Genomic DNA, 21,321 nt, shown 5'->3' with positions numbered 1-21,321 from the left:
TTCAGCTGTGAGCTCCTTTAAAAATCAAAATTAAATTAAATACCTTCTTCAAGAGGAAAGAACCAGGGCACCATCACAATCTGAATCAAGTCAAGTCAAACTCCAACAGTATAAATAACTCAATGTCCAATTATCTGGGATTCATTCATGAGCTTCTAGACTCCTGAAAGGGGCTATGGTCACCTCTCTGGCTCTACCCTCTGCAGCACACACAGGTTGTCTTCTAGACTCCAGCTGGCTCCACTCCACTGCTGCTACTGTCCTTAGTGGTCTTCCCATGATACTGGATTCTCCAAAACACTGGGGTTTTGATGCAACTGGGCTGAACTTTCACCAATAGCCTCTCATAGGTTTTCGTCATGGTGCCAAGCCTCAACTTCTTTGCATGACCCCTTCTGTCCTGGGCCTTCAACTGCCATCAAGGCTGCACCTTCACCAAAGGCCTCTCCTGGCCTCTCACAGTGACAAAGCCTCAGCAGCTCTCCAATGACCCCTTCATATCTTTAAAACTAGTACCACTTTTGACTCTTACACATTACCAAGTCCAGCTGCCAGCACAAGATACAACCTTGGCCACCTCTGGAACACAGCTTCTCTGTGCTCTCAGGAAACACTTCCCAGATTTCACTTCAGTGATGCTGGTCTCTTCTTAATCACCACCAATTTCTTAGCTCCAGCCAACCAGCATCAAGTATCCCAGCAAAGCAAAATATTGCTTTAGTAGTTCTGGTATCTTGTTGATCACAAAAGATTCTTCACCCCCAGCTACCCAGAACCACAGGATCTTAATTAAAAATAACAAATGACCCTAAAAGAGTCTTTAAACTTCCCAAGCCAGGCCTCCATCTTCTGCACTGCTCTCAGTGTCTTACCTTCCAAGCTCCTAAAGAACATCCCAGAGAGTTTTTAACACTCAATGGTTCTTCTAGTCCATAGTCACAAAGTCCTTCCACAATCTTCCTCAAAACAGGGTTAGGTGTGTCACAGCAATACCCCACTCCTGGTACCAAATTGTCTTAGGGTTACTAGTGCAGCTACAAAACACAATGACCAAAAAGCAAGTTGGAGAAGAAAGTGTTTATTTGACTTACACTTCCACATTGTTGTTCATCACTGAAGGAAGTCAGGACAGGAACTCAAACAGGGCAGGATCCTGGAGGCAGGAGCTAATGCAGAGGCCAGGGAGGAATACTGCTTCCGGCTTGCTTCCCTGGCTTGCTCAGCCTGCTTTCTTATAGAATTCAGAACCAGCAATCCAGGGATGGCACCACTCACCAGGGGCTGGGCCCTCTCCCCCGATCACTAACTGAGAAAATGCCTTACAGTTGGATCTCATGAGGCATTCTCTCAACTGAGGACCCTTCCTCTCTGATGACTCTAGCTTGTGTCAAGTTGACACATAAAACTAGCCAGTACAAAAAGCAACAGTAAAATATTGATGGTTTGTTGTAAGATTCCATGCTCTCTTCTTTCCTTTCCAGTCCTTGCCCTATCACAGACAGACACAGCATTTCCAAAGACAGTTACTTGTGAGAATAAAGTTTTATCTTCCCCAACTGCTAATTATCCATTATTTCATCTGAAAGGTAGAGGGTTCTGGTTAAGGAGCAGAATGTAGCCAGAAAAGAGAGAGTTACCGAATTAGAAAGCAGAAACAGAAGGGAAAATAGAGTTTTGCTTTCATAAAAGGCTCCCTTATTTTACAGCATTTCTAGTGGCAAATTGAGATAGAAATCATGATGCCAGGGCAACACCCATGAGATTTCATTCTTGGTTCAAACAGCTCAGAAGCAGAGCCCCTCAGGAAGAGCTCAGGTAATTGCAAACTGATCCAGCTAAGACTCCACCCTCTAGTCTAGATAGAGCTGTGCTACATGGTTCAAGTTCTGTTTCTATCATGTGATCCATGTGTTTTTGTGTGTCCATCCATATGTGTCTGTATGACCTTGCATATGTATGTATGAGTGTGTGGGAGGGTATTACATGTGTGTATGTTTGTGTTATAATTTTTTAATTTATTTTTGAAAATTTCATACAAATATTTAATGTGGGGGTTTTATGTCATATATGCACACACTGTATTATGCTGAGACTCACACCCATTATCATCTGTTGCCCACCCACCCTCCCTGCTAAACTCTTTTGTTCACATGAATGTGACCCACTGGATTTATTTGAGGTTGCATGCATAAGCATGGGTAGTGTTATTTACTGAAGGCTGAGCAATTTCCCAGTGGCTACACCACTAAGGAAAATGACTCCCCTGCCACAGCAACCCACTATCAACTGCTCCTTAAGGAGGGGTAAGTACTCATGAGTCCCTGTCCTGTCCTTGAGGGAATGTTGAAGGGCCTAATCTCACACAAATCTTGTTCAGGTAACCACAGCTACTGTCTCATGATTGCAATTGCCATGTCATTCCAGTGTTTTACAGCACTCTTCCTCATCCTACGCTCTTTCTGCTCCCTCTTCCCCATTCTCACTGGGCCTTGAAGGGAATGATATAGCTGTCCTGTTTAAGACTAATTTTTTCTCTTTTTATTTTTTTATTAAGAAAAATTTTGTTCATTTTACATACCAACCACAGATCCCCCTGTCATACCTCCTCCTGCTCACTCACAGCCTTTCCTTCAAACCACCCCTCATCCCCTCCTCCAAAAAAGCAAAACCAGGTACATTCAGTTGAGGCAGGTCCAAGCCCCTCATCACTGCATCAAGAGTGAACAAGGTATCCGACCATAGGTAATTGACTCCAAAAAGCCAGCTCATGCACCAGTGATAGATCCTGATCCCACTGCCAGGGGGCCTTAAACAGACCAAGCTACACAACTGTCTTGCCTATGCAGAGGGCCTAGTCCCATGTAGGCTCCACAGCTATTGGTCTAAAGTTCTTGAGTTCCTAGGAGCTTGGTTCGTTTGTCTCTGTAGATTTCCCCATCATGATCTTGATGCCCCCAGCTCATAAAATCCTTCTTGCCTGGTGCTTGGCTATGGATCTCTGCATCTGCTTCCATCAGTTACTGGATGAAGGCTCTATAATGGTAGTTAGGGTATTCACCAATCTGATTACTGGTGTAGGCCAGCTCAGGCACCCTCTCCACTATTGCTAGTAGTCTAAGCTGGGGTTGTTCTTGTGGATTCCTGGGAACTTCCCTAGTACCCAGTTTCTCCCTATCCCCATGATGTCTCCCTCTATCAAGATATCTCTTTCATTGCTCTCCTACTCTGTAGGACTGATTTTTATATATTTATTTCATATCTTGCCACTTTGTTGAAAATGCTTATTAGCTCCTGGAGCTTTTCTGGTAGAGTCTTTATCTTATGCACTAAATAATATTATCTGCAAATAGGAAAACCATTCCTTTCCTATTCAAATTTACTTTCATTTCCTTCTCTTGTCTTATTACTCTATCTATGACTTTATATTGAATAAGTGTGGGAAAATGACACCCTTGTCTTGTTCATGATCTTAATAGGTTTGCATATATAGCCTTTGTGATGTTGAGAGGTTTTTTTTTTTTCTTCATCCCAATATTCTCCTGGACTTTTAAGGCCATTTCTGTATCTATTGCAATGACCATGTGATTTCTTTCCTTTGCATGTATTGAACAATCCCTGCACCACTGGTAAAAAGCCAACTTGATCATTAAGAATGCTATTTTTATTGTGTTCCTGTATTCTGTTTGCAAATATTTTGTTGAAAATTTTGTTCATTTATGTTCATCAGAGAGATTGGTCTATAGTTGGCATATACTTTTCTTTTGTTGTTATTTTTATCTGCTTTTGGTATTAGAGTAAACTGGCTTTATAAGAGTTTGGAATCCTCCTTTCTCTTCCAGTTTTTAGAATAATTTAAGAAACATTGGTTGTAGTTCTTCTTTAAAGGCCTTGTAGAATTCTGCAATGAGTCTATATGGACCTGGGCTTTTTTTTTATTACTGCTCCAATTTCATTGCTTGTTATAGGTCTGTTTAACTTAATTCTCTCATCTTGTTTTAACTTTTGTAGGTCATACAAATCTAGAAATGCATCCATTTCCCTTAGGTTTTTCCAATCTAGTGGGATGTAGCTTTTAAAGATGTGTCCTTATGATTTTGTGCATTTCATTGATATTTCTTGCAATGTCTTCTTTTCTTCTCCAATGTTATTATTTGAGTCTTTTCTTTCTTTTGGTTAATTTAGCTAGTGATTTGTTAATATTGCTTATCTTTTCAACTAGCCTCTTCTACTGATTCATTTCTTAATATCTCAATTTTAAAATTTGTTAGATGTTGAAGTAATATTTGACTATATTAGGCTAAAGAAAACACAGTTTAAGATTAATCTCACCAATTTTCCTTTTTTTAATAGAATATTTTTTATTTGTACTTTGAAATTTTCTTACATGTTGTGGTTGTTTGAATAGGAATGGTCCCCATGGTCCCCATGCTTAAATGGTTAGTTGTAAGGAATAGAACTATTAGGAGGTGTGGTCTTATTAGAGTAGATATTTCTTTGTTAGAGGAGGTGTGTCACCATGGAACTTTGAGGTCTCAAGCCAGGGCCTGTTTGGCAGTCTCTTTCTGTAGACTTCACATCTGGACATAGAACTCTCAACTACCTCTCCAGTACCATGTCTGCCTACATGCCACCGTGCTTCCCATCATGATGACAATGGACTCTGAACTGTCAGCCAGTCCAATTAAATGTCTTCCTTTATAAGAGCTGCTGTGGTCATGTTATTTCTTTACAACAATAGAAACCCTAAGACAAGTTGGTACCAGGGACTGGAGTGTTGTGATATGCCTGACCATGCTTTTGTTTGGAGGAATGTGGATTTGGGGACTTTTGATTAGAAAAGCAGTTGAACACTTTAAATGGGACTTAATGGGCCATAATAATAGGAACACGGAAGACAGTGGTGCTTGAAAGGAAATTACAACATGTCCACATGGTTGGGCTTGCCCAGCAGACCGCCTAATTATTTCCAGTTCAAAATAGCCATTTCCAGGTCAGAACATCTTGCATGGCTAGGACTCCGTGGCTTTACATGGTTTCATAAAGCGCGCATGGCCATGTAATCTACGCGCATGTGTGGAGTAGCCACATGCAGTCCTGTACGCATGCGCAGGCCCACTCTTTAAAAAGCTGGCACCATTTTGCACAGGTCTCTCTCTTCTCTTCTCTTCTCTCCTCTCCTCCTCTTCTTTTCTCTCCTCTCCTCCTCTTCTCTCCTCTTCTCACTCACGTGTGTGCTTCACACAGGCCTGTCACGTCTCTTCCTATCCTATATTAATAAACAGCTCTTCTGTGAATTTGTCATGTTTGGGACGTGTTCCTCATGGGGTAAGACGCCAAAATAACTAACAATAACTAACAGTGCTGAGGGTGACTTGAACTCTAGCAACCCAGCTCAAGAGGTTTCAGAGGAGAATTTTAGTATGTGGCCTAGAGATGTGCTTGTGATATTTTGGCAAAGAATGTGGCTACTTTTTGCCCTTGTTCCAAAAGTCTGCCTGAGGCTAAAGTGAAGAATTCTGGATTAGCTCCAGTAGCAGAGGAAATTTCAAAACAGCCTATTATTGACTCTATCATGTGGTTACTAGTGTTTACTCTTACGAAGATCTATAATGAAAGAAAGCAAGCTGAGCAAGTAAAAATACAAAATGGACAATTCAAAGGGAAAAGGGGCACCAGAAAGTGAAATGGAGATAAATCCTGTGTTCAAGGAGATAAACAGATGAATGAAAACCTGATATTAGATAGAATAAAGGGAGTGGTATGTTTAGGGCAAGACCCCACCTCGCTAAGTTTACAACTTGTGAAAAGGAATTAAAGAAAAACTTAGGGCCAGGTCAGATGGTCCAGACCTTTAATCTCAGCACTCCAGAAGCAGAGGCAAGTGGATCTCTACATTCAAGGCCAGCCAGGTCTACAGAGTGAGTTCCAGGATAGCCATGCTTAGGAAATAGAGGAAACCATCAGAAACAAAAAGCTGATGAAGACATAATTGAACAAGGGGACCATGTTCCAGCCCCAGAAAAGCAGCAACAGCTTTGGCCACGTGTTTCTGAGTTTAGAGTCAAGGATAGAAGAAGGGGGTTATGGAATCTCCCTCTGCAACTAAGGAAAGCCACTGAGGCCAGATATGTGTCAGGTGTGTCCCTGAATGGAGGCCTAGAGAGGCCATAAGTGAAACTGTGAAGGTGAAGCTTGGATTGTGTTCAAGACCCCAAGATGTTGGAGATTCCAGAACTGTGGAATACCTGCTGAGGAGAGCTGCTAACAGGGAGTGGAACCAGCCCAAGAGAAAGAAGTGTGTTGCAGTCAGCAAAGCTGAAAGGAGCTGGAGATCCAAAGAGCTCTTTGACACCAGACATGGAGATGCAGGGTTTGAAGTTTGCCCAGCTGGTTTTTGGTCTTGTTTTGGTCCAATATTTCCTCACTGTGCTCCCTTTTGGAATGACAATATATCTCTTGTACCATTATATGTTGGAAATATGTGATCTGCTTTTTTATTTTGCTTTTACAGAGATTACAGTAAAAAGATTGCATGAATCTCAGAAGTCTTTGAACTTTGGACTTTTAAACAAGTTTGAGACTGGTATAGATGATGGGGACTTTTGAAGTTGGACTGAACACATTCTGCATTATGTTATGGCTACAAGCTTATGGAGGTCAAGGAGGGTAATGTGGTGGCTTGAATAGGAATGGCCCCCATAGACTCATGTGCTTGAATGCACAGGGGATGGCACTAGTAGGAGGTGTTGCCTCTTTGGAGTAGGTGTGGCTTTGTTGGAGGAGGTGGGTCACTAGATGGCAAGCTTTGAGGTCTCAGATGCTCAAGCCAGGCCAGGTATGGCAGTCTCTTCCTGCTGCCTTCAGATCCGGATATAAAACTCTCAGCTACCTCTCCAGCACCATCTTCCCACCATGATGACAATGAACTAAACCTCTGAACTGTAAGTCAGCCCCACTTAAGTGTTTTCCTTTATAAGAGTGTCTGTTGTCATGGTATCTGTTCACATCAGTAGAAACCCTAACTAAGACGCATGTAAACAGTGTATCTTGATCTTATCTGTCCTCAAGTCCCTTTTCCTACTTCCCCCAGGCCCATCACATCTCTCTTCCCACTTCATGTCCTCTCCTTTTTTTTTTTTAATAACCCAATGAATCCACTATTGACTGACATTGTTGGCTTGATCTTGTGCAGGTCACTACATGAGTACATGAGTGCAATGGCCATGTTGTAGTCAGAAGACAGCATTTCACAGTATTTATTCCCATCCTCTAGCTCTTACATTCTTTCTTCCTCATTTTCTGCAGTGTTTATTGAGTCTTGAGCATGTAGTTGATACAGATGTCCCACTTAGATCTGAGTAATCAACAGGGACTTATTTTCAGTACTTTGACCAGTTATGAATCTTTGCTTTAGCTGCTGACCACTGCAGAGAGATGCTTCTCTAGACAAGGTTGAGATAGCACTAATCTGTATATTAATATTTAGAAGCCAGTTTAACGACACATTCATTTATCAGGACAACAGTAGTAGGGTTCCTCTAAGGCCTTTGACCTCCCTTAACCATGGGCTTTTGACCAGGTTAATAGTACCAGGCATAAATTCACTCCCATGGAGCAGGCTTTAAATAATCCCCAAGTGGCTGGTTACCTCATAAACTTCAAGTCACTGTTTCATCAATGGACATGTCACACCAGCAGGTCAGCAGCGTAGCATGCAGGGTTTGCAATAAGTAAGCAGCACAGATGGCTTTTCTCCAAAGCTGTGTGCTTAGCACCTTCCTACACTAGAACACTAGCCAGCAGAGTTCTGGCTTGATTTCTCTATGTCCCATAATCAAAGTATTTTGTCTTCCCATTTAGTTCTGGTGGGCAACCAGGAGCAATGACAACAGCCTTTGTTATTTTGGAACCATCTGGGGCCTCCCGATCCAATAACTCATAGGGAAGAACCCTATAACTGGCACTGAGATTTTCATTTAATAAACGTCTTCTATGGAAGCATTGCCACCCATGCAGGGCACCTGTGTTCAAGCTCCTTTGAAAAATTACTGTAGATGTAACAGTCTTATTAAATAAGAAACACAGAGCCAAATGCAGAGTTAAAAGCCCAAGAGGTCAGAGCAGTAGCTAAGAGCTGAGACTGCCTTCTTATCAACCACTGCTGCTACTGTCCTTCCCCTGAGAAAGAGACCTACTTCCTGTGTGTCTGTCTTTTTATTGACTTTCTGTTCTGCCTTCTCATTGGTTGTAAACCCAACAACATGACCTCCTCGTCAGTTCCTGTCTATACAGACTTCCAGGTCTCTATGGTTGGTATTGAGATTAAAGGTGTGTGTCTCCAAGCTGGCTGTGTCCTTGAACACACAGACTCTGCCTGCCATGTGATCGGATTAAGGGTGTGCACCACCACCACCCAGCTTCTGCTATGGCTTGCCATTAGCTCTGACCCCCAGGCAACTTTATTTACTAACATACAAATAAAAATCACATTTCAGCACAAATAAAATGTCACCATAAATCACTATATTTTTCAATTGCCTGCAAAGTAGTGGGCTTCCATGGGAGCTCTTCATACATCTTTAGTTTTAGCTAGCCTTCACAAACTCGCTGCTCTCCTCTGTCCCTCTGGTACTACCCCTGCCTAAATCTTTAACCCCAGTATTCTGCCTTCTGCCTCTAGATGTTATATGCTCTACTCTTCCCTTTTCCCTCACATAGACCCTTTTCAGCTTCCAGAGTTCTACAGATACTCCAGACTAAGCATAAAAACCTAGAAATTCAAAGCTAAGATTCACATATAAGAGATAATATGCAGCATTTGTCTCTCTGGGCATACTTCTCTTAGTATATTTTTTTAGCTCCATCCATTTTCCTACCATTTTTATTTTTTCTGTATAGCTGAATAAAATTCTGTTATGTGTATGTACCACATTTTCATTATCCATTCATCAGTTAATAGACATCTAGTTTCATTCCATTTTCTAGCTATTATAAATAGCACAGCAATGAACATGTATGTGCAAGTTTCTCCATAGGACACAGAACCTTTTGAATCTGTGTCTAGGAATGGTACTACTGGATCATACAGTAGTTCTATATTTAGCTTTCTGAGAAACCTCCGTGTAGACTTCCGTAGTGGCTGGACAAATTTACCCTCCACTGTCGGTGAATAAGGACCCCTTTTACCCACATCTCCCCTCCCAGCATTGGTCATGTCTATGGTTGTTGTTGTTCTCATGATCACAGCCATTCTGAGTAGAAGAAGCAGAATCACACAGTACTTTTAGTTGGCACTTCTCTGATAGCCAATGATATTAAATATGTTTAATGCTTATTAGCCATTTGTTTATCTTCTTTTAAGAACTCTCATGGTTCTATTGTTGAATTGTTCATTTTCTTAATGTTTCGTTTCTTTTGGTTTTATTTTGGTTTGTTCTGGTTTTTTAGGTAGAGTCTCTCTATGGAGCCTTGGCTAGCCTGTAACTTGCTCTGTAGACTAGGCTGGCCTCAAATTCATAGAGGTCCACCTGCCCCTGCCTTCCAAGTGTTAGAGTTAAAGGGGTGTGGTGATACCACACCCCATCCAATGTTGAGTTTCTTGAGGGTTTTTTGTATATTCTAGGTACTGATCTTCTGTCAGACAGATGGCTAGCAAACACTTTGTCCAATTAGATGAGCTGCATTTCTGCTTGTTTGACAGCTGCACAAAGCCTTTTAATTTCATGAAATCCTAGTTATTTATCATCGACCATATCTCCTGGGCAACTGGAGTCTTACTCGGAAAATCCTAACCTACGCCTATATCTTGAAGTTTGTTTCTTATTTTCTCCTCTAGTTTTAAGTCTTGAGGTCCTTGATGCATTTGATATTAATATTTGTACAAGGTGAGACAAGAATTTAGTTGTTTTTCTTATGCACATCCAGTTTTCTTAGACTGTTTATTAAAGAAGGTCTTTTTTTCCAATGTGTATGTATTTTTGGCACCTTAGTCAAAATCTAGGTGATTGTACTTACATGGACTTGTGCCTGGGTCCTCTACTCTTTTTCTTATAAAAAATATTTTTATTTTTAATTATTTATATTTATATTTATTTAATTATTTATATGTGAGGGAGGAGACTATAGTGTTCACAGAGGCCAGAAAAATAGCTTCAGATCCCTTGAAGCTGGAGTTACAGGTGGTTGTAAGCTACCCACATGAGTGCTAGAAATAGAACTTGGGTCCTTTGCAAGAGAAGTATGTGCTGTTATCTACTAGCATCTACTCAGATCCTCTGTTCTATTCTGTTGATACATATGCCTGGTTTTGTGTCAACACCATGCTGTTTTTATTAGCATGGCTCCATAATATAGCTTAAAATCAGGTAAGGTGATGCCTTGAGCACTCTTCTTTTTGCCTAGGATTGCTTTGGCTGTCCAAGGTCTCTTGTACTTCCATAAGAATTCCAAGGTTGTTTTTTTTTTCTATTTCTGTGAAGAATGTGAATGGAATTTTTATTGGGATTGCATTTAATCTGTAGGTTGCTTTTGGGAAGATGACCTTTTTTACAACATTGGGGCTTCTAACTCATGAGCATGGGAAGCCTATCCATCTTCTAAATCAGTGGTTCTCAACCTTGATTCCTAAGGCTTTAACCCTTTAATACAATTCCTTATGTTGTGGTGACCCCCAACCATTAAATTATTTTTTGTTGCTATTTCACAACTGCAATTTTGCTACTGTTATGTATCATAATGTAAATATCTGGTATGCAAGATATCTGATATGTAACCCATGTGAAAGGGTCTTTTGGTCCCAAGGGGTCATGACCCATGTGTTGAGAACCACTGTTCCAGTGTCCTTTTCAATCCTTTCTTACATGTTTTAAAGTTTCTTCTATATGGCCAATGAGGTGGCTTTAGAAGGTGCCTATTGCTAAGCTTGATGGCTTTAATTTGATCCCTGTGACCCCATGTTAGAGAAAAAAACTGACGTCTACAAGTTGAGCTCTGGCCGCCACATATAAACTGTGGTATGCTCAACCAATACTACACAGGCTTGTACATACACAGACACACAATAAATAAATAAAATGTAATCTTGAAAAAAGTAGCCAAGCAGTGGTGGCACACACCTTTAATCCTAGCTCTCAGGAGGCAGAGGCAGGCAGATCTCTAGAAGTCCGAGGCCAGCCTGATCTACAGAGCTAATTCCTGGACATTCAGGACTGCTACACAGAGAAACTCTGTTTAAAAAAATATCAAGGGAAAAAATTAAAGTTTTCATTATAGAAATCTTTCATATCTTTAGTTTATTCCTTCATTTTAGGATATTGTGAGTGAGATTATTCCCATTATTTCTTTTTCAGTTTACTTGTCTTTGACACAGAGGAAATCTAATGACTTTTGTGTGTTACTTTTGTATCCTGCCAATTTGATGAGTGTTTATCAGTTCCGAATGTCTTCTGGTAAGATCTTTAGGGTCTCTATGCAAACAGTAGTATGAACTGCAAATAAAAATACCTTGACTTCTTCCTATCCTGTTTGTACCCCTTTTATTTCCTTCTCTTGTCTTATTGTTTTAGCTAGTACTTCTAATACTATGCCAAATAAGAGCGGATTAAGTAGACACTCTTACTTGTTCTTGTTAGTCGGAAACTTTGAATCTTTGTCACTTTGAATACAATGCCGTCTATGGGTATGTCTTACATAAACCCTGCATTACATTAGATAAGTCATTTCCATTTAAAATTTCTTCAGTGCTTCTAACATGAAAGCATGCTGGATTTTGTCAATGCTTTTTTTTTTTTTTGCCTTTATGGAAGTGACCTCGTGGTTTCTGTCCTCAACTCCTTTTATATAATTTATAACATTTATTGAACCATTCCTGAATTTCTGGAATAAATTGTAATTGATCAAGGTCAAGCTCTTTTTTATATGTTCTTGAATTTGATTTGCAACATAGTTTCTTTATTTCGTGCTTTTGTTTTTATTTTACTAACTTTTGCAATACTCCTAATTATTTCTTCCTGTCTGCTGCTTGAGGTTTGGTTTGTTCTTTTTATTCTAAATCCTTGAAATTTACTGTTAAATTATGTATTTGAAATTCTCTGATTTTTTAATGTAGGCATTTAAAACTACAAACTTCCCTCTTGGGATCACTTTCATCATAATCTATACATTTTTGGTGTGTTTTATTTGTGTGTGTGTGTGTGTGTGTGTGTGTGTGTACATATAGATATATGTATATGTGTGTATGTATATATTTGTTGTTGTTGTTTTATTTTAATATTTATTTATTTATTTAACATCCCAACCACAGTTTCCTCTCCCTCCTCTCCTTTCTGTCTCTCCCCACCCCCAACCTCCTCTCTGCACCCACCATCCACTCCTCCTCTTTTCTATTCAGAAAAGGGCAGATATCCCATAGATATTGACAAAAGATGTCATATCAAGTTGCAGTTAGACTAAGCACCTCATCTTGTATTAAGGCTGGGCAAGGCAGTATGAGGAGTAGGGTCCCAAAAGTCAGCAAAAGAGTCAGAGACAGCCCCTGCTCCCAGTTAGGAGTCCCACAAGAAGACAAAGCTACACAACTGTCACATATGCAGAGGGCCTAGGTCAGTCCCATGTAGGCTTCCTGGTCATCAGTTCAGTCTCTGAGAGCTCCTGTGAGCTCAGATTAGTTGAAACTGTGGGTTTTCTTATGATGTCCCTGACTCCTCTGGTTCTCACAATCCTTCCTTCCCCTCTTCAGCAGAATTCCCCAAGTTCAGCCTAGCGTTCGGCTGTGGATCTCTGCATCCGATTCCATCAGTTGCTGGATGAAGCCTCTCTGAAGACTATTGGGTTAGGCACTAATCTACTAGTATAGCCGAGTATCATTAGGCATCATTACATTTACTTTTTTCTCTAGTCATGTTTGGTTCTATTATAGGTCTCTGGGTCATCCAGCCTCTGGGTCCTGGTGCTTCAGGCAATGTCAGGGGCGGTCTTACTCTTGTGGCATGGGTCTCAGGGTGGACCAGTCTTTGGTGGGCTACTCCCACAATTTCTGCACCACTGTTACCCCAGCACACCCCATAGGCAGGACAGACTGAGGTCGAAGGCTATGTGGCTGGGTGGGTGCCCCAATCCCGCTAATGGAAGTTTTTCCTGGTCACAGGAGATGGCCAGTTCAGGCTATGTATCTACTATTGCTAGGGGTCTTAGCTGGGGTCACCCCTGTAGACTGCTGGGAGTTTCCCTTGTACCAGGTTTCTACCTCACCCCGAAATGCTCCCCTTTCCAGTTGACTCTTTCTGTATTCTCTCCTCATCCCACCCTACCTGATCCCTTGTGCTCCCATCTCCACCCACTCTCCTCCAGTCCACCTATGAAATCTCTTCTATAATTTGAAATATATCTTTACAAATGTTTCAGGCTTTTTGTTTTGTTTTGTTTCAAGACAGGATTTTGGGCTGGAGAGATGGCTAGTGGTTAAGGGCACTGGCTGCTCTTCCAGAGGTCTTGAGTTCTATTCCCAGCAATCATATCGTGGCTCACAGCCATCTATAATGAGATCTAGTGCCCTCTTCTGGCCTATAGGCATACATGCAGGATATGTGTGTGTGTGTGTGTGTGTGTGTGTGTGTGTGTGTGTGTGTGTGTGTAATTTTTCAAAGGTCTAGGATTTAAAAAAAAAAAAAAAAAAAGACAAAGTTTCTGTTTAGCCCTGGCTGTCCTGGAACTCGCACTGTAGACCAGGCTGACCTCAAACTCAGATCTTCCAGCCTCTGATTCCCAAGTGCTGGGATTAAAGGCATGCACCACCACTGCCTGGCTCTTTTTTCTGGTTTTTATAGTTTCTGTGTTTGCTATGCCTTTGGCCCAGCATTATTCTCCTTCCTTTATTCCCATAGTACATACATTTGGCCATTTGAAAGTGTCACAAAGATCACACATGTCTGTTCTTATGTTTGTAAAAGTTTACCAATAGGACTGAAGAGATGGCTCAGTGTTTTTAAGAGTACTTGTTGCTCTTGCAGAGGAAATGGGTTCAGTTCCCAGCACCCACGTGGTGGCTTACAACCATCTGTAACTACAGTTTCAGGGGATCTATACCCTCTTCTGACCTCCCTGGGCACCAGACATGCATGTGATATACATAGTGTACGTACACACATGCAAGCAAACACTCATAGTAAAATAAATGAATACTCTTTAAAATGTCATTGATTTCTTTACTTGAAGGATCCAGTCCTTTCATTGCCTCCTAACCCTGATACTCCATTCTCTGCATGCTCCATTTTACTAGTGAGGTTTTTCAGCTAAGTTTCTTTTTATCTGACTTACTTAACTTTTCATTTTTATACATTTCAGGTTGCTTCTTTCCCAGTATTTCTATTTCTTCATTGAACTTGCTTTTGTACCCTGAATTGACTTCTTTATTTTATTCAAGCTGTTTGTACAAACAAGTTCTCTTGGAATTCATTTAGGAGTTTATTTCAGTCCTCTTCAAATTAATTTTGGAGTTTATTGATGCCCTCTTTGAATTCTTTGAGCATACTTATGATTCTTTGGACCACTTTGTCTGGAATTTCACCTCCGTTGTTCTTACTAAGGACCATCCCTATGGGATTGGCCATTTGGAGAGGAGACATATTGTCTTGGTTTTTTGAGGTGGGGTTTCTACATCTGGAACTGTTCACTGGTTGTCTTTTTGTGTGAGTGTCTAGCCTACCTGTGCTGGGTGACTGTTCGGATCTATGCTTGGAATTAACCCAGCTTCTCTGGTTTGGGGTCAGCTGTGCTGCTTCAGGTTCGTTCATGGGAACACACAATACTGTTATGTGGTAGGGTAGCTTGTGGCACCAGCTTGTCTAGAAGGGGCACAACCTCTGACCTCATAAGTGGATAACCTGTTTAAGTTGGCAAGGGAGATGCCTGAGTAGTGGGAATGACCTCTGACCTCATGAGCTAGCACTCAATGTGATTCTGCAGTATCAAAGAGACAGGGTGCCAGAGTCAGCTGTGATGCTAGCCTTTCTCCTAATGAACCCATGGGATCTCCACGCAGTTCTGTGGTAGGGTGGTGGGTTGTCAGGGTCGTCAGAAGTGCTGGCTTTGGATCTGATGAACAAGTTGACTCGATACATGGTTCTATGGCAGCTGAGGATGAGGTGCTAGAGTGTCAGCTTCTGACTTGAAAAGCAGGCAAGATCTCCATGTGATCGCTGGGAAAACGGTGAAGTTTGGGGTCAGAAGGGGCATTGGCCACTGACCAGACAAGTACATAGCTTCCCTACATGGTTTCGCATGGCTGGGGGTTGGGGTTCTGGGAACAACAAGGGTGATGGCTGCAGACCTAATGAACTAGGTTCTCCACTCAGTTCTGTGGCAGTTGAGGGGCATGCCAGGGCTGGCAGGAGTGCTAACCTCTGACCTCATGAGCAAGCAGGACTCTCTGTGTGGTGGTGTTGCAGCTGCATGGTGGGGTACCTCACGTGTTCTTGAGCAAAGTGCTTAGCCTCCCTGTACATACTTTCCTCATAAGCAAACTTAAGATAATACTAGTGTGTTAGGCTACCATCAAGATTCACAAGGTAATTATGAAAGTCAGGGCCACATTCCTGTTACGAGGCAAGCATTGTGAAAACCCATAAGGATACAAAGGTGAACTGATAGTCTTCAGGGGAGGGGAGAATAAAAAACATCGAAGATTTCAGTGGAGTGATGCTTAAAACCTGGAATCAAAATTAGAACACAGTTGGCATGCGCCTGTAGTCCCAGCTACTAACGAGACTGAAGTAGGGGGATCATTAAGCCTCACAACTTAAGGCTAGCCTAGGTAACGTAGAGAGACCATCTCAGGAAAGCAAACAATGATCCCTTCCTGCTATTTCTCTACTTCATAATGGGGTTGCTGAATGTAATCCATGATTCCAAAATGAAATACTCAGTTTGTGTGTTGAGGAAGGGGTTGTTGTGTTGTTGTTGTTGTTTACATTTATTTATTTTGTGTCATGTGCATGTGACATTGACAGTATGGATATTTGTTCTCTCCTTCCACCATGTGCATTTCAAAAATTGAACTCAAGTCATCAGGCTTTCCAGCAAAGGCCTTTACCCACTGGGCCGTCCTGCCACCCCAGGATTCAGTTTTCAACTCACAAATTACATGGACTTTGTGATCAGGTCAGACATTAGAAATTTCATAGAAAGCTAAAGGATAAGCCAGGAGATTTTATTATCCTAATTTTGAAAACAGGGATATTATGTCTCAGAGTGATAAAATATCTCTGTGCAATGGATGTTACACAGAGAAGTGAGAAAATCAAAGGTCCTTCCTACTAAGAATCGAGGGTGGGGATACAGTTCAGTGCAAAAAGCACGTAGTAGCATGCACAGGGCCTGTATTCAATCCCCAGCATCAACCATGCACAAGCCGGGCCACAATCCAAAGCTGAAATGAAAGGACAGGAGAGCTGTGACTACCGCATTCAATGCCTGAGCTTCCAAAGGGGTCTCGATGACCGCTGTTCTTCTTTGACATAAGCAAACCTCTCATGGCCTCCCCTTCCTGTCATTAGAGGCAGTGTTCTGGCTGCCATACCACATAGCCACCCAGTATTTCCTCTTTTCACTGTTTGTACTCAGTGCTACTAGAAGGGATCCAAGTGTCAGAAACTACCAAGTGTCGGCAACTACACCTTCCAGATAACACCGCTCCCTGACATCCCCCAGGGGGCGCGCTATAAACTCATCCGTCTTCTCTCTGGGTATGGCTTGAGCTAGTTACAGAAGACTGGGCTCACGCCTCAGAAAGGGAAGAGTGAAGAGGTACACATGACAAGGAATGTAAAGCTCATGATTAACAAAATGTTATTTTCTCCCTTATCACCTTCTCAAATGAGTAGCACTGGCCTACGACTATGTTTATCTGCTGAGTCGGTTGGTTGGTCAGGATGGCTATCTTCAGAGTTCACTGCTTGTCTCCTGTGACTCAGAGCCTTCTGGCTCTTGGAGAAAAACTTCTGTCTCCACCCTTCCTAAATTGCTACATTCATGCCTTCTGCTGATGCTGTGTGTCAGAAGGCATCATAACCCCATGGCTGAAGAAGATGCTTTGCAACTTTGGGCTGAGAGGGTGACTGGGATTCCATCGGTAAATTGCAGCAGCCGGAACTTCCTCCCTGCCTCAGGCCTGAGGAGCAACACACATCAAGGCAGAGGTAGAAAGACACTATAGAAGAAAGCAGGTACTGGTTACAGAAAGGCATCCCCTCAGCACGTCTCACTCCATCTTTCCCTGACGGCCCTACAGGTTCAGCGATAAATGTATCTAATATAGACTGTCCCAAGTTCTCCCCAAATCACTCCTCAGAAGTCAACTGCTTACATAGCTCCTCATTCCTGCCAGAGGATGGCTTCCCTAACAAGCATTTGTCCATCTCTGTTGTTTTTCTCCTTTGATAAAGGCCACGTTTATTAATATGATGTTTGTTAGCACATCAGACTTGAGAAAACATTTGTGTAGCTGGGTGTAGTGGCACATACCTATAATCCCAGAGGCAGGGGCACTAACAAAAGTTTGATGTCAGCCTGGTTTATGTAATTGTTTCTAAGCCAGATAGAGCTTCACAGTGCGATCCTGTCTCAAAAAAAAAAAAAAAAAAAAAAAGCAAATACTTAAGTAATCCTCACAACAGTCAATGAGATTGACTGTGCTGGATGTAACGGAGATCTGAAAAGATAACTTCAGGGAGCTGCTGAATATTCTCCAAATGTCCCGCAGCAGCACCGTCTTCACCTGGTACACTGGGCCAGGCTAAGATCTAGTTTAGGACTCGTGGACCAAAAGTTTCCCCCGACAGACTTGCATTAACTAACTTCTAGAAATTGCAATATACAGAACTGAGAGCTCATTGATTAACTACAGTAAGAATGCAGCTACTGGTCCCATGAGAAGACTTGACTCAGCAAATCAGAACATTCTCTCTCTCGTACTAAATGTTTCAGAATCCAAATTATAATCAGGAAGGCAGCTTATTCACTTAAAGTTAAAGAATTGAAGTGTGCCAGATGTTCACGCCCAAATTCTTCTGACAGATAAACCACATAGGAAACCAAATTATTCAGGCTCTTGGTAAGCAAGGAAGCAGAACAAGGGCACTTGCTGGTCCTTGGGGGATCTCCCAGTAAACAGTTTCCTGCCATGAACGAATGTCTGTGCTCAGAAAGCTATGCCACTTAAATATGTTAGGCAAGCCTTCTTCCTGCAGTCGGCAGGGATGGGCACTGCCAGGCTTAGGCTTCACAACTCTTCCGGTCTGTGCTTGCATTTTCTATGGCCATTATACAAAACAAGAGAAAAATAGCAGTTTCTGCTTACTTTGTGGCTTTGTTCCCAAATGATCTCAATCAGAATTTGGCAGTTTGAAACTAGGTTCCTAGCACAGATGACTAATTCAAGTCCCTAAGGATCATTTTACTAGTTTAGCTCCTGAAGTGGTAGTTTCGATGTTTTAAACAGCCTTGCACTTTCGATATTTAAAAAGGCACCCTCACCAGGTGGTAGTTGACACACATCTTTAATTCCAGCATTCAGGAGGCAGAGACAGCTGGATCTCTGAGTCTGAGGCCAGTCTCGGACTACACAGAGAAACCCTGTCTCAAAAAAACAAAAAGGCACCCTCTCCCTATCCCCCCACCCATGCCCATGCCTTCTCTGTACGTGTCTCTCTCTGTGAGTCTCTCTCTGTGAATGTGTCTCTCTGTGTGTCCTTCTGAGTGTCTCTGTGACGTGTCTCTCTCTGAGTATATTTCAGAAATTTAAAAACAAAAACCCAGAGGAGCTGAGTGCTTGTCCCAAGATCTGAGTCATGGTGAAGTCGAAGCTCAGAGCTTCCACAGTCAGATTCCAGCCCTCGCATCAGTTTTGTTTACCATGAGTAAGCTTCATTCTGAAGAAAGAAAAACCAGTGTGTTTTAAAGAGTTAACTTTTTAAAATGTTTTTTGTTAACTAAATAGAAGGTGTGAGGATGTGAATCACTGAATGAAAGTGTGGAGTGGAGATGGGAAGACATAAATTAAAAACTCACTAAGATAGAGTGACCTACAGCCAGGACAGGTGGTCCAGGCATAAAGAGCATCCAAGATCTTGTCTGGGAGCAAGGGTATATGCATATGCTTTCTTGCAGAGTCTGAGTCCATCAGAGGCAAGGGGAGAAATCCTCTGCTATCAGGTGACCTTACAGGAGGTGACAGGGGAAATGACGCTGGAGAATAGTACAAAGCACACCTCCTGGACTGGAGTCATTTCCAGAACTGGGACGTGGACTGCTTCCCTGTCTGCAACCAATTCGAAAGGCACTTCTGCGCCCACCCGTATTAACATAGTGGACCTGTGCGGCACTGGTAAGTACCCAGTCACCTTAACACTGCCTGTGGCAAACTGTCTCCCTCACCTTTTTTCTCTGGCAGATGCAGGCCAGAGCCTGGTGTGAGGAGCCAAGAGTTTAGACTTTGGAGTCAACAGCTCTCTTTTCCTGTGACCCTGGGGATGACCTTGAGCAAGGGAATTAAAATGAACCCTCAGTGCTTCAATTTCTTTATGAGATGGAAATTATAGTTACTGTCTTGAAAATCACTATAAGATTATAATCTTACATATAAGTATTAGTAAAGTTACATTAGAGTAATGTTTTCCAATTAGACTAACTTTTACAGATTCAATAATAATATATTGTTAAATTCTAGACAAAAAATTTAGACTTATATTTAAAAGCTGAGTATTGAAATGAAATTCTGACCTTAGTGAAACTGTGATAAAATTTTCTTTATTACATACATTTAAATATGTATCAAAAATTGTCTTCAGGAAAAAAATCTCAACTAGATGTAAAGTCTCACATTTATAATCCTATCTTCTAAAATTATCTCCTCAAAGAAAAGACCATAATTAGCTAAGAAAATGGATCTTATGCTATGTCTCAAGGTCTGAACTATAAAAAAAAAAAAGTCTAAGCAAGATAAAGCACTGTAATTGGACCCTCTCTTATAACTTAGGGTCATAATGTTGTGTATACATGAGTCCAGCAATCATCAATTTGAAGAAATTTCTGCCAAAAGATTGTTGTTTTTAAAGATGTATTTATTATTTTATGTGTATAGGTCTTTTGCCTGCATGAATGTCTATGTTCCATTTGCATGCAGTGCCTATGGAAGCTGGAAGAGGGCGTCAGATCCCCCTAGGAATAGGGTTACTAACGGTTGTGAGCTGCCATGTGGGTGCTGGGAATCTAACCTGGGTTAGATTGTGGCTGAATCATCCCTCCAGTCACCAAAACATTATTGTTTTAGATGCACCATTAAATCTTGGTTATATTTTAAGAGCACATGATGAAAACATCTAGAAGAAAATACCAGTAAACGTGGGTATCACCTCGATTTAGCCTCTGAGTTAGGAATTGCTCCTCAGAGTCAGTCTGACTACTGTGGCTCATTTGCCCTCTCACATAAAGGAGGTTCACAGACAGATAGCTCAGGGTGGTGACATCAGCCCTCCAAGCTCCTCTCCCTTTCCCTCTGCTGAAGTTGCCCTTCACCCTCACATGGAAATGGCCCAAATGGCTGCAAGAGCTCCAGCTGTTTCTCTGTAGGCAGCAGAACAGAGAGGAGGCAGAAGGGAGCGACCCCAGTCTGCAGGAGCTCACCCCAATGCACACAACTTTGCACTCACAGCCATTTGCTGACCATCACCACCCACCTGTCCACACTCGGCTGCAAAAAGGGCTCAAGAAACACATTTCTGGCAACCATGTTCCCTTCCTGGGAAGATGAAAAGTTCTTTGCTAGGCAATAGATAATGCCTTCCTCCTGTGGGAAAAGCACCCAAGGGAGAAACATGAAGGATAAGGTAGATTCTCTAACCATGGGGAAACACTTCCAAGTTCACACACTGTGAAATAATTTTATCTTAAAAACACCATAAGTGGCCAGGCAGTGGTGTCACACGCTTTAATCCCAGCACTTGGAAGGCAGAGCCTGTCGGAGCTCTGTGAGTTCAAGGCCAGCCTGGGCTACAGAGTGAGTTCCAGGACAGGCACCAAAACTACACAGAGAAACCCTGGCTCAAAAAACCAATTAATTAATTGATAACCACCATGGGTGGTAGATGTGATAGTGCACACCTGTAACCCAAACAGGAGGTCTAGGCAAGATGTTTGCAAGCTAGAAGCCAGTGTAGGCTCTGTCTCAAAAAGAAGAAAAATATACAAGCAAAGCTTAAAATGCAAATAAGAGCTTAAATATATATACATAATATATATCATATATATTATATAATTGTGTGATATGTA

General features: G+C 41.8%; 1 protein-coding gene across 3 annotated transcripts in view; it reads left to right on the top strand.

Annotated features, from left to right (window-relative positions):
- Positions 1-21,321, top strand: part of Il12rb2 (interleukin 12 receptor subunit beta 2) — a 67,579-nt gene that overhangs the window by 23,826 nt on the left and 22,432 nt on the right. For all 3 annotated transcript variants that reach the window (XM_036180683.1, XM_036180682.1, XM_036180681.1), the window contains exon 8: positions 19,162-19,378. In XM_036180683.1, coding sequence (XP_036036576.1) covers positions 19,162-19,378 — 217 coding nt within the window. The remainder of the gene's footprint in view (positions 1-19,161; positions 19,379-21,321) is intronic.

This window comes from Onychomys torridus, chromosome 3 (assembly GCF_903995425.1).
Source record: "Onychomys torridus chromosome 3, mOncTor1.1, whole genome shotgun sequence".
In the NCBI taxonomy this organism is placed as follows: Eukaryota; Metazoa; Chordata; class Mammalia; order Rodentia; family Cricetidae; genus Onychomys; species Onychomys torridus.
This window is presented reverse-complemented; position numbering and strand designations above follow the sequence as displayed.